At 37.4% G+C, this 14,283-nt stretch overlaps 1 protein-coding gene across 1 annotated transcript; it reads right to left on the bottom strand.

Annotated features, from left to right (window-relative positions):
• Positions 1-5,776: 5,776 nt before the first annotated feature.
• LOC109210412 (putative SWI/SNF-related matrix-associated actin-dependent regulator of chromatin subfamily A member 3-like 3) lies at positions 5,777-13,750 on the bottom strand. The gene is made up of 18 exons (XM_019373825.1): positions 12,539-13,750; positions 11,456-11,589; positions 11,231-11,366; positions 11,077-11,130; positions 10,572-10,721; positions 10,340-10,491; positions 10,181-10,259; positions 9,851-10,078; positions 9,582-9,725; positions 9,319-9,471; positions 9,081-9,148; positions 8,681-8,803; positions 8,479-8,578; positions 7,992-8,104; positions 7,323-7,893; positions 7,025-7,096; positions 6,409-6,507; positions 5,777-6,083 (listed from the first exon to the last, which is right to left on the bottom strand). Exons 1-18 carry the CDS (start codon positions 13,607-13,609, stop codon positions 5,961-5,963), a joined length of 3,570 nt encoding a protein of 1,189 aa, XP_019229370.1. The 5' UTR covers positions 13,610-13,750; the 3' UTR covers positions 5,777-5,960.
• Positions 13,751-14,283: the final 533 nt, after the last annotated feature.

The following is a 14,283-nucleotide window of genomic DNA, read 5'->3' as shown; positions in this document are numbered from 1 at the left end:
CGAGCCTGGGACAAGTCTGCTCGGAGGTCCCTGATCTCTTTTTCTTTCTTCACATAGAGGCATTTGAGGGCGTTCCTTTCCTCAGTAAGCTTCTTGAGATCGGCCTCACACCGGTTCAACTCGGCGCGGGACTTGCTGAACGCTTCCCGATGAAGCACCACAGCCTATGGAGAACGGAAAGAAATTAGCGAGAAGGATATAAAAGCAAACGTGATAAGGGGGAATGAAGTTTACCTGGTTTAGGATACGATGGGCCTCATCAAGAACCATCGTTGCGTCTAGGTCGGAAACATCATCGACCCCCGCAAGGCAGCCACAGAATATGTCTTCCCATCGTGGGTCGTTCCCACATTCTGGGTCTCCATTGCTCGAGCCTCCCGAAATTGCCCTTCAGAAAATTCAGGGTCGGGCGACGAATCATCAATAGTGATTGCCCCAAGCAAGTCATTTGGAGCACTCTCTCCCTTTTGAAGAGCCCTACTACCGGAACCTTCGAGCACACTCGTCATTTGTTCATCACGGCAGGAAATATCTTCGTCTCCCGATGACTTAGGGACTTTGCTCGGAGTACCTTCCGAGATCTCCTCGGTCCGAGGATGAGTCTCCTCGACCATCACCGGCCCAGCTATTATTGGAGCTTCGACGCTCCCCCTCTTTCGAGGCACCAGCTCACAACCAGCATCTTCCCCCTCTTCTTCTTCATCTCATAGCATTTGGGCTATGTCGGCAAATAGAGCGGCGGAATCGTCCTTCGATTTACGGGTCTTGCTCTTCTTGGACTTCGGGGTATCAGATGGCGAGGCCCTTCTCCTTTTCTTGGCCGATTTGGGAGCCACCTCTTCCCCAGGCGAGGTGGGCCTTATCTCAGCAACATCCCCAAGACCTGCATAAAAAGGAGTCAAGTGAGAACAAAGAGAAACGTTACAGAAAGGGTCACTAAAAGCTTACAAGATAAACTTACCATGATTCTTGGCCTCCCATCTGCCCCTTGCCAAGTCACGCCAGCAGCGCTCATCATTGGAGGAAGTAGCAGCCAACTTCCGAACCTAGTCTTCAGGTCGGGGACCACATGAGGCATCCGGGCAACCGGTGCATAACAGATGAAGGTGTTACACAAAGCAAAAAAAGGAGTACGAAGATTAATGGCTGATACTTACGATCGGGGTTCCACTTCTCGGGGAACGGCAGTTTCTCCTCGGGGATGAGGTCGCAGGTCCTTACCCGCATGAACCGGCTCATCCAACCTCGATCCTTGTCCTCATTGATGCTTGCAAAAAAGGACTTCGTGGATCAACGCTGGAGCTTGATTAATCCTCGAAAAAGTCGAGGTCGAAACAGCCTTATGAGGTGGCTGAGAGTGAATTCCAACCCCTCGGCCTTGCCGGGGAAGAAACAGAGCATGATCACTATGCGCCAAAACGAGGGATGCACCTGGCCGAGGGTAACTTGTTACGTCTTGCAAAATTCAACGGTGACTGGGTCAAGAGGACCCAATGTGAAGGGGTAAGTGTATACACTTAGAAACCCCTCCATGTGAGTGGTGATACTCTCTTCGGGAGCAGGGATTTGAACCACGACCTCGGCCCCCCAGTTGCAGTCCTTCTTCACAGTATCGAGCTATTTTGCCGTTATCGAGCAGATATATCTCGATACGTGCTCACATCGGCCGGGAACGTACTCGTGGGGGAGCGGTTCCACCGGCGTTTTGTCACCGGCCGGCCGGGAAGAAGAGGAAGAAGCTTTCTCCTTTTGCGGGACCGTCTTGGAAGTTTTCGCCATTGTTTCAGGTAAAGGGAAGCAGAAAGAGATGAAAGTTGGTGTTTTTAGTGCTAACTAAGTTGATTCAGTGGGTGGTGAAAGAGAAGAGATGGAGAGAGTAAGGAACTTAGAAAATTTAGTGAAGGTGAAAGTAAAATTTGATTTTAACCGAAGAGTCTGAATTTATAGACTCACGACGACAGTTTGGTGGTGCTAGTGGCCGACCGTTACTGGCAAGCATTAATGGTTTAGGGAGCTGTACCGACGGGACGTTTCGGTCACCTCGACCGCTTACGTCACGGGGATGACATCATTCTCAGGGTCTCCAGAAATCAAGGCTCAAGTCCTTTCTTATCGTTTTACTCTAAGAAACGAGGGGACTATTTGTATAAGTAGAAATCGGGGCTACCCGATTTCACTCTTTGGTCGGGGTAGGAACATCATGTCAAAGAGCTGGGACGCCGAGTCCGGATCGGGGTAGAAATCGATTGCAACCAGAAAGAGGCAGACCTCGAGTGGCATCGGCATAGCCTGATAACGGAAAAGGCGAGATATCCGCGATTGGTCGAGGATCGTGGCGTGAATCTCGGAACGGATCAATCTATAGCGGTTAATTAGATGTTAATATGATTTCCTACTATAATTAGAAGTTACCTTATTTAGGATTCCCCTATTATACAAAGGGGGATCCCATTCATTTGTAACCATCATGATTATTCACTGAGAAGAATACATACACTCATTACTTTCTTGCTATTTCACTCTACTGTTCATCAAAGTTGCTTTATCTTTTGCTATTCTTATTATGATACCTCGAGGCTATCTTAGGTCGGGGTCGAAATTTGGCTAACATACTAGTTTGACCAACTTTATTCTCTAAGTTATTTATTAATTCCTTGTTTATCAATTGGTATTAGATTAAATCACGTATCCTTAAAATCACAATATAAGTTTAATTGTTACTCGAATTATATATATATATATATATATATATATATATATATATATATATATATATATATCAAATAGTTATTTAAAACAAAATATTTAACAAATATTTATATTTGTTTGATTTTGATATCCTGGCCTCTTAACTCTAAGAGGTCATTTGATTGGTAGGTTAAAAAAAATATTTAGGATAAAATATGATATTATTTTATTTCTTTTTTAATTATAGGTACTAATTAATTGTGAAAATTATTTTGTACTAATATAAAAAGTTGGATAGGTAATCTCATATCTCAACTCATTAAATATTCTTGTCTATCTCAATCCTGGTAACCAACGACTGCCAAGGATTTCAAGTCAAGATACTTATCAACAATAACAACAACAACTCAGTAAAAATCCCGCCAGTCAAGATACTTATCATATTTATCAAATTATCAAAGACGGAATAGTTTGTTAGACACTTGGGCCTCATTTGTTTTTTTTAAGATTAAGATGTCTGAATCTGAATACGCATCTGAATATCAAAATGTGTATTAAGATTAAGACATCTGAATCTGAATACACATCGAAATATTAAGATGTGTATTAAGATCTGAATACTAAATATTAAGACTGTTTGATTTTTAACATCTGAATGTATATAATTTATCTTTATTTGAAATTAATAAACATAAAGTTCAAATGAAATACTAACTAATCTAGTATTCTATCGATAAAACATATAGTTTTTTAAAATATGATAGTTGTTGGTGGTGATGGCTAACGGGTGAATGCCGACTATAGGTAGTGGTTGGTGGTAGTTTTGGTTGATGATGGTGGTTCATGCTAGTAGTTAGTAATGACTGGTAGTGGGGGCGATTATGATTGAGGATGGTAGTGGTGGTTGGTGATATTTAATAATGGCGGGTGGTGATAGTACTTGTGATTGAGGAAGGTGGTAGGTGGGTGGTGGTAAGTTATAATGATGGGCAGTGCTGACTGTAGTTGTTGATGATGATGGGATTGTTAGTTGTGGTAGTTGAGGTGGATCAGTGTTGATTGTGGGTGAGAATGATGGTGGTCGGAGTGGTGGGGATGGTGGGTGGTGATAGTCAATAATGGTGGCGGCTATGATTGAGGATGATGGTGGCGTGGTGGTGGTGCTGGTGGTTGAGTATGGTGGTGGTGGTGGCATGGTGGTAGTTGATAATGGTAGGCGGTGACGGCAGTTAATAATGAATATGTGATAGCATCTTAATGAAATTAAGTCTCTGTTATAGATCTTAAACATACAGACCTGTTCGGACCTATTAAGTGGTTGTGAAGTAAAAAAAAAACACACATAATGATTAAGATCTGAATAATTAAGATTTAGACTTTAAAAACAAACGCACTTAATGTCTGAGATCTGAATGATTAAGATTCAGATTTCCATTAAGTGCAAACAAATGAGGCCTATATTTATTCATTTTTAACGTCCTGACCGCTCTATGTTATAGGTTTTCAAGTGAATACCACTAATTTTGTGTGTCTTTTAGACAAGTTCTTATAAACAAATAAATATTATGAGATATTTAAAATTACACTTTTTAGGGAAAAGAAGTTTCTGAAATTTTATGCTCAATTAAATAAAATTAATTGATTGTCTAACGAGTGGGCCGGGCCGGGCTGGGTAGGCAAAATTTGGAACTGTACGGATTGGGAACCGGGCCGGTTACGGGTTAGGGCTTACCGAATTTAACGGGTTCGGGTTCATCCGGGTAAAAAATGAACCTTAAGGGTTACGGGTACAAGGGGCCGGGCCGGGCCGGGTTAGTGTAATTTTTTCTTTTTCTTTTTTTTTGTATTTTGTATAACTATTGTAAGTTATATTAATATAAAAAAAAATATAAAGAATACAATGAAGATGGGAAAAAATTGCACTTATAAATTGTAAGTGCTACATTTATTTCAAAATTACAAAATTGAAGTTTGCATTTAACAAGTAAATTAACGGGGAAAAAAAGAAAACTAAATTTTCATGCATAATAATACTTCAAATTAATCTAACAAACTAAAAAAATTAAGCATAAATACGTCTAATAATTTTAAAATAACACAAATTATCTCAAATCAACTTAAATGCGAATTTCTAGAGGACGCTCAAGACAACTCTTCATATGCCTCCTTAAAGAGCTTGTGTCACACTTTAGACGAAGATTTAAGACTCGTCCACAGTTCTTGCACTTTACTTTCTGAACTTCTTCATTTTCATCTACCACCTCAAAGTGTTCCCAAACATATGAGCGCACTCTAGAAGTACGGGGCATGATTTAACTTAAATTGAGAATTTGAGTTTGAGAAATGAGAGATGAGTGAATAAATGAAGAAAAGGGGGAATGTATTTATAGTTTTTCAATGGGCTAATTAGGTAAGTACAAAAGGTGTTTATTTTTTTTTTTTAAAAAGCCAGAAAATGGGCTATTTGTGCAAATCTGCCGTTGGGCAACGGCCCCAAGGACCGTTGCCAACGGTCAGAAAAAGGCAGGCCCTATTATAAAAATAAATAAATAAAATTAAGGTAGCCGTTATACTGATCTGGGCCGTGCCGGGCTGGGCCGGTTAACCGGTTCTACAGTAAAAACCGTTGACCGGGCCGATTAACCGGTAGCCCCAACGTAAACGGACCAACCCACCTTACCCTATTATCCCAGCCCGCCCGGCCCCCTTTGTACTGATCCGGGCCGGTTCCGGTTTCAACCGGTTTGGCCCGGTCCGAAAACGAGCTAACCCGACCCGTTAGACACCTCTACTACTAGCCAAAAACAATTGAACCACCATTAACAAGGGTGGATATAACTTTTCAACTACAGGCTCAACTAAATCCAAAATGCGGAGTATGAATTTATATTTAAAATCTTACTAAAATCTTAACAAATATTAGCTTTAAATCCATAATTTTAACATTTTAATGAATCTAGAACAAATAATTTTAAAAGTTAAACTAATTAAATTTAAATTTTAGATCCACCTCTAACCATTTAGAGAATGAAGAATATACAAAACCTATGGACTTTAAAAGCGAAAGCATAGACAAAAATAACTTATCTTAAAAAAAGAGGATCAACTACCCATGGTTTGTTACTTTTACAAGACTTTACAAAATTCAGGTGGAAAAGTTGGGACTATACAAAAAATAATTAATCCGCCCTTGGAACATATTTCTTTTTTTTCCTCTAATTTTACATCCAATTAAATATATATAATTTGGATTTTTCATTGGGTAAAATCAACTATCGAAAAAGCATCTTGAGTTCTTCAAGTCTAGCTGAACGTACTTCTTCATCAGTCAAAGCTCCAGCTATCATCCTTTGCTTTCTTGCTTGCACTTGTTGCATTCTTTCTTCTACTGTGTCCTACACCCCATTTTCCATATAGATAATCATTAATATTTATAAACTAAAATACAAAATTAACAAAATTCTTAATACAAAGTTGTAAAAAAAAATAACCTTTATTCTTGTATTTATGGAAAAAGATGAAGAAATAAGTCATGTAGTTTAGGACTATGTTGCTCGGACTCTTAAATATTGTTGCTAGGTGCGTGTCAGATACTCCAAAAGTAGTGCATTTTTGAGAATCCAACACGAATGCGATATTTTGGAGAATCCGTGAAACATAAGTTTTGGACAAAGTGATGCGCTATGAATAAATCAAGTTTTAACAATGAGGAATCTTTACCTTAACAATGAACCTTCTAACACGAACTGTATTCTTTTGACCAATACGATGAATTCTCATTATTGCTTGCTCCTCTACTGCAGGATTCCACCATGGATCCTACAATGATTAAAAGTAAGAACATCAAATATCATATGGCAAGAAACTCAAAAGTGACAAGGATAGCTCGGTGTACTAAGCTTCCGCTATGCGCGGGGTCTAAGGAATGGCCGGACAATAAAGATCTATTGCACGTAGCCTTAACATGCATTTCTACAAAAAGCTATTTCTAAGGCAAGAAATCGAAAAGAGAAAACATTGAAAATATATATTATATTTCTCGTGTCCTCCAAAAGTGCATGTGTACTGGATTACGTGGCGAAGCCAGGAATTTTATTTAGGGTGTTGAACTTGAAATAAGGAAAAATATCTCCAATAAAGGGTGTTCAATATATGTTATATAACATTAAAGTCTAATATTTCACCTACAAAGGGCCTTAGGGCTATGTACCTTCGCCCCTGACTCGATCCTCCAAATATTATTCATTTAGGAGGACCTGATACGAGTGCGGAGTCATTTTTGCAGGATCCAAGCAACATATAATATATATACATATATGTATGAGAGAGAGATTACCATGAGGAAGACATTAGAAGCTGCTGTTAAGTTCAAGCCCACGCCTCCAGCTTTTAGTGACATTAACAAAATCTGAACACATTGAAATAAAAAATAAAAAAAAGGTTAGAACTTTAGAAGAGCTGAGCAAAAGATATTCAAGAAAACAGATTAGTATATTGGTACTATGTTGCTCGACTCTCCAAAAATATTGTCGTACCCGCGTTAGATCCTCTAAAAATGCACTACTTTTGGATTATCCGACATGCACTCGACAACATTTTGAAGAATCTGAGCAACATAGATTGATACTACTTACTGTTTTCTCATTAGTCTCACTGAACTCTTTCAACACCCTTTCTCTTTGTTTCTGCACCAATTTTCCATCAAACCTCAAATAACCAATTTTCTTTTTCTTGAGTGGAATTTCCAAAAGATCAAGAAATGAAGTCCATTGACTAAACACAATGCTCTTTTCACCACAACCTGATTTTCTTATAGATTCTAAGCAGTCCAACAGTTTTGAAACCTTAGATGACTCTTGCCAATTCTTCTCAACATCAATCCTAAACCGATTTTCGGATGGACACGTAAATAGCTCATTTTTCCTTATCATTTGTCTACAAATTGGACAAAGTCCACTTGCTGGTGTTCTCCAGCTTGAAAGTAGACATTCTCTGCACATTCTATGAGCACATGGTGTTAACACAGGATCATCTGCTGACTCAAGGCATATTGGACATTCCGTGTTTTCGCCATTACGAATTCCTTCAACAACTTCTTCTACATATGCTGGTGTAGGTGCATTCTGTGTTGTAGAATCAGGATTTGTTTCCAAGAACCTTCTTGCTAGCTTGTCTAAGTCTGCAAATTCTTGCGTATCGCTTCGACTGCATATTTACAAGCAGTAAATATATAGTGTTAGATCCAAGAAGAAACTAACAAGGTGTGTTGCTCAAGTTTTAATAGATTGAAGACTCATTTTAACCTCATAACAAGGAAAGGATGATTGCAGCACTGCCTCAATCGAAGTAGTAATTCGAGAATATTAGCATAGTTGTGAAGAACTTTTCCTTGTGCCACAAACTGATCGAATTGAACCTGGTTTATTCATCAAAAACAAAAAGTATAAAGCATACATTCCATTAGCAAAAACGATCATTCGCGTAAAAAATACAAGAAACTCAAAGCACTTAAATGGAAAAAATTTGAAGAACCAACAACATTAAAGGGCTGTTTGGTTCAAGGGATTAGGTGGGTTATTCCGGTATACATTTTGGAATTAAATGTATCCCGTTTTTGGTTAGAGGTAGGAGTTACCGGTATCATTTTTATACCAAGATCTTGATATAGCTTATCCCATATAGAAAGTAGGATATGTTATCCAGGTTTTAATCCTGGTTTATCGTTATCCTGATTTTGAACCAAACGACCCCTCAAGTTTTACATTGGAAGAACAAGATTCTCATTCTTACTTTAGATCTCTTGAAGAGGGCATCGTAGAAGTCACGTTCGGCTTCTGATTGTATACACTGAATGACTTGAATATCAGTTGGAGGGAGAACAAGAATCGGCCTGATTTCAAAAGAACACATAAGTGCCCGGAAATATACCAAGTCTGCATCAATTGAAAGAAGAGGAGGATAATGAAGATTTCAAAAAATATAGAATAAGCACCTTCCTTCTTTGTCCTTGGTATCCTTTGTTCTCCTCAACATAAGTGGCCTCAAAATGGCTTTGATCAATTTTAAAGCTCTTTGATCACCATTTTCATAAGGTCGCTGTATTAACTTGTTCCACCTATATTAGGGGCAAACAGGACGACGAAATAGCTCAGTCATGTTACCGAGAACTTTTTAATGTAGATAGAAGAAAGGCCAAGTACTTTGCAATTTAATCAACACACAGTAAGTTACACATTTGGCCGGTCGGCCAAAAATAATTACAACTACTAGCCAAATATACCAAAAATATGTCAGAATATGTATATATACATATTGCCGGCTATTATTTTTGGAAGCATCTATAATGTGTAGTTTTCGCTAAACATAAAAAGAAACTATTCATCTATACATACCATGCCCAGTTGCACCATGGCTCAACGTGCAAGAAACATAAAAGGCTGTAAAGGTCCTCCAAATTATTCTGCACCAATTATAGTACTTATTACATCAATATAGATCATAAAATATCATCATTCTTAGTTAGAAAGTCGGATGAGATAGCAATCACCATTCATCTCAATTAGAAGAAAATTATGTGAACCAAAAGAACTGAAGTATATCAAGTGTAATCATGCAATTTTTGTGACATACCTGAAGAGGAGTACCAGTAAGACACCACCTACAATGTGCTGACAAAGTAAACGCAGCCTGTGCACCGAGAGTCTTCCAAGATTTTATGGTGTGTGCCTCGTCTAGAACCACTCGGTGCCAATCAACTTTATGAAATATGCTATTCTCCCTATCCTGAGGGACAACAAAGCTGGCATTAGAATAACAATGATAGCGAGGAAGATGATGTCGAACTAATTATGTATGTTAATACTTGAAAATGACATCCATTAATTAATACTTACAGCCTTGTAAGTTGCACTCAAGACACCATAAGTTGTTAGGACTACATCTTGTTCTGCCATCACTTTAGGGTCATTACTTCTGTCCCCACCATAATGAACGAAAACTGAAACACTACCAGGTTTTGAATGTGCTTCAAGTTCATCCTAGCATTCAAAGGAAAACAACAGGAATTAAGTGAAACGTGGCCCAAAAAAATCCTCGTGAAATTCAGAGAAAATACTGTGCAGAACTCATGTCTGCATTTCATTACTTGTTTTATGAGAATTACCTTCCACTGGCCAAGTAATGCCATAGGACAGACAATGAGAGTGCCGCCTTTCGCCTTTCTTGAGACTTCTGTATCAGCATAAGTGATTCTTTTTGTTATACGTTCATCTTCATCTACGTCTTCAGAGACACATACCTGATCATCAGTGCTACCACCCCTGCCCATTTTTGCAAGTATTAAGGCAATTGTCATTACTGTTTTTCCAAGCCCCATAGCATCTGCCAATATCTGCAGAGATAAAATTAATTTAGACAAACAAAAGAATGATAAATGAACTAAAAGTAAGAAACACAAAAGGTAGTAAATTAATCAGTAGAAAGAAAATCTCACCCCTCCTCGCGCTGACTTTGATGCAGTTGGGAACTCTGTCGTTGCTTCACCAGAGAAAATATTGACATAAATTTTTCTCCTGTTGGAGAAATTTGGTCAGTGATTTATGTTTAAAGATCAAATATTTGCAACATCTTATTCAGTGAGAGAAGTGCCTACTCTTCACATATCCGATACGCTGCCCAACACGGATGAAGAGTTTTAGATGTTTCCTCAACATCACTTCCTTTCTCTGATTCTGACATCCAGTAAAGAGCCTCCTTCTGATAAGGCCTTAGGCTGCACATAAGTGTATCCGGAGCGTCCATTTCCTATACAATGTAAAAGGTATAAGCTTCGACATTATCTCATTTCAGTTTTACTAAAAAGAAGTATGTCAATTGGATTACACCTTCAAGTCATACATGTCTACAGAACCAACAAGTTTGTTAAACGATGCTTCAGAGATATCATGGTCATCCTTGTTTTGCTCTGAATACTGCTGGCAGCCGTTTCTTCGTTTTGCTATTGGTAATGCTGAAGCAGCCTCATTTGAATCACACTGTCAACAATAAGCAGAACATCAGTAATATTCTAATCAGCATATTGTTGCACTGGTAAAAAAAGAAGAGGGAAAACTACACAGTATTGCCGCTTCAAAAATAATAGCTGGCAAAATGTAACATTTTTTGTATATTAATGTACAATATACATATAATACAGATATTTTATACATATTTTTTTATGTTTGGCTAGCAGATGTAATTATTTATGGCCGACATGCCAAATGTGTAACTTGCGCTAAAAAAACTATTAAGTACAACAAACAGTTTGTTATTCTTGCTTCTATATATTGAGAACATGGCAACTGAAATGAGGAAACAATAGTGAGATAACACAATTAAGAATCAACATACATCTAAATTGAGCTGGCGTTTACGAGAATAAAGTTCATCCGGAGTGAACTCAGCCTGAAAAACATTAGCAAAAGAGAAGGCAGACGTCAGTAAGAAACTAAACGGAGCTTTGAATTGTTTCCATTCATTGAACAATAAACTATATCTAACATACATTTTGAAATGGTTTGACTTTGAGTAACCTGAACAAAGTAAGTAGTGGATATGTTGTAGTATCAATTTGTGAGGGAGAATCCAGCTTCCAAGTTGACTTATCGCCGCTAGTAAACACTGACTGGTGGATGTAGAAACTGTAAACAAAAGAGCATGATTTACATATAACGTACAATATATACTAAGCTCATTAATACAAACTTTTAAAGAACAGTATGTGTTTTACCTTACATACAACATAAGCTCCTGCATTAGCTGCAGAGTTACAGGCGCAGCAACACATCGGCCATGAACCTTTACCTTTGAAGAATTTACAAGTGGAATGAGGCATTTTGCCCATTCCATTGGTAGGCGTCCAATCTGTCAAGTCGTTTAAAAAATAGAAATAAGTTTGATTTCGTATTAGCATGATCTCAGCTTCAAAATTCAAGATTTTCACTTGAAATAATACATGACAAAATGTGGAAATACCAACTCCATACTAGCAGTGGTAGATAATGTTTATGCAACAGGTTCGATCAAACCCAATAATGTTTACACCGAGTATAGACACATATCTAAAAATTATTAACTTTTCAACAAATGTTAAATCTAAATCCATAATTTCAAAGTTATAGCACTGTAAGTTTAAGGTATCTTTACACTATCACATCACCTTTGCATGTTATAGCAGATAACCAATCTTATTTTCAAGATTACAAATACCATATTTTAAGGAGGCTTACCTATATATCAAAACCTGATAGTGTAAAACATTCTTTCCATCGAGAATGTATATAACTTAAACTCATTTCAAAATTGAGAGTTCAATGCCAAGAATCTTAGGAGTTAAGTTATGAAGGTGTAAAATTTATTTACACTATCAATGAATTTTAACCTCTGGTAGCAAGTTAGTTAACTTTTTTTTTTTACAAATATCAATTGTTCATTTGTAATTGCCTAATAATTGACCTGATTATGTAAAAATAGAACTTAAACTCAAAACTTATATTCCCTGCTAACAGAGGCAGATAGAGTGTTTCTGCAATGGGTTCAAACAACAACAACAACGACAAACACGATATACTCCCACAGGTAAGGTCTGGGGAGGGTAGAAAGGTTCTTTCCAATAGACTCTCAACCGAGAACGAGTTCAATCGAGCTATTAAAATATCAATAAGTGTTAAATTTGGAACAACAACGAATCTATCAAATTTAAATTCTGAATAAGCTTCGGCCTACTAGAAAACAAGAAACTTCATAGCAAAGTGAATAACAAGACTACGTACTAAAACAGTGATGCTAATAATATGATTGAATTCAAGTTTACCTCCCCAAATCTTTTCGTCGAGAATCGAACAATGGAAGATGCAGCAGCAACAGCAGCTCTTGATCCACCCCATTGTGAACTACACTTACTATTTCCTTGTTGAGGAAAAGCAAAATGAACAATTTCATTATTTACCAATTTTCTCCCTTTTGTAGTTGAAAGCCCAGTAACAATAGTTCTCCCAACTAATAACCAATCAGGATCTTCAGGAAAATCTCCATCTTCTATCACAATAGTACTAAGCATATTTTTCTTCATTTCCATTTTTTCCATATTTGCAGAAATAGCCACATTGTTGCTTTTCAGTCTGTTGTATTCTTGTTTTGCACTAATAGCCATATTGCTACTTTTCAGTGAATTGTATTCTAATGGCCTTGCTGACAATGGTTCAACACAAAGTACATCTTGCTGCTCATCTTTAATTTTCATGATTTCCAGTTTCTTTTCTTCGTCTTTCGGCTTCTGTGTATCGATGTGTCGATTGTTTTCGGGCAACTTTAACCATTCATCAAAGCTCAAATCCCATTTACCAACAGACCCTTTTGATTCATAACCATCAAGAACCTTCTTTTCTTCTACTTTTAGCCCTTTTTCCTCAATACCCATATCAGGTTCTTCTTTAACTTTTAGTCCATTAACCATTTCTTCACCATCAAAGCTCAAATCACATTTACCAACAGACCCTTTTGATTCATAACCATCAAAAACCTTCTTCTGTTCCACTTCTAGCCCTTTTTCATTAATAACCAGATCAGGTTCTTCTTTAACTTTTAGCCCATGAACTGTTCCAAAACCCACTGATTCTTCAACATTTTCTTGTTTTACAGTAGCAGAAATCCTAACCCCAGTGCTAGTAACAGTCTTGTGAACGGCTGACGGTGGCGAAGAATCGAGCAAGTGGTTAATGGCTGCCTCTGGATTATTGTTTTGTTGAGAAAGCGCCTCAAGAATGGCCTTTTCTGTAATTTCGGAACCTATGATTGATTTGATCATCTTTATTTTCTTCTCATTCTCTGATTCCACAAAGTCAAGAGGCAGAACCCCTTCCTCAACCTTTGATTCCATTTCCATTGATTTTGAGCAAATAATAAAAGGTATTAAAACTAGAAAAGAAAGAGCATAAGTTCTTGAGATTTTTTGTTACGAAAAGCTGAGCAAATGAATTGAAACTTTTTGAGAGACTATAGAAAGGATTGAAAGAGGGCTTTTTTCTTTTGTACGCATTGAAAGTTTTGGCGGTAATAGATTTTACCTTAGTTAAATTTCGCGGGTTTTTCTTTTTTGGCGCTGTTTCACTGTTCCTAAGGAGGGTAAAAGCTTTTGGCGCGAAAGAGTGGAGGGTCAAAACTAGTGTTTTTTTTTTTTTCTTTATTTGCACCGGGTGTCCGAGTCTACAAGAGCCTCGACTAATGGCTGAAAAGTTTCTTAAATACCTAAAGTCCCTTTGCAACGTACATAATTTATCTTTATGCAATAAGTTATATTCACAGAAAATATATGTTTTTTATTTTATGTCGCAAGTTCAAAAAAAAATTCTTTTTTTCTTAATTTCGTGCACAATTAAATATGTTCGCACAAATTGAAACGGATGGAATATTTTACTAAGTATATAATGTTTACATAGTGAATGGATAACCAAAATTATGATGTCTAGAATAAAAGATAGATTGAGTCCTTTGGATAAGAGATATAGTATAAAAAAAATCAAGTACAAAAGAAAATTATAGAGCAGAATGCAATCCTCT

This window comes from Nicotiana attenuata, unplaced genomic scaffold, assembly GCF_001879085.1.
Source record: "Nicotiana attenuata strain UT unplaced genomic scaffold, NIATTr2, whole genome shotgun sequence".
In the NCBI taxonomy this organism is placed as follows: domain Eukaryota; kingdom Viridiplantae; phylum Streptophyta; class Magnoliopsida; order Solanales; family Solanaceae; genus Nicotiana; species Nicotiana attenuata.
Note: the sequence above shows the minus strand (reverse complement) of the source record. Positions and strands in the feature narration are given on the sequence as shown.

Coding starts and splice junctions, on each gene's coding strand:
- LOC109210412 (XM_019373825.1), bottom strand. CDS start 13,609: ATGGAAATGGAATCAAAGGTTGAGGAAGGGGTTCTGCCTCTTGACTTT. Junction 10,260..10,339: donor GCGTATCGGATATGTGAAGA/GTAGGCACTTCT, acceptor TTTCTCCAACAG/GAGAAAAATTTATGTCAATA. Junction 8,804..9,080: donor CCATGGTGCAACTGGGCATG/GTATGTATAGAT, acceptor CCCCTAATATAG/GTGGAACAAGTTAATACAGC.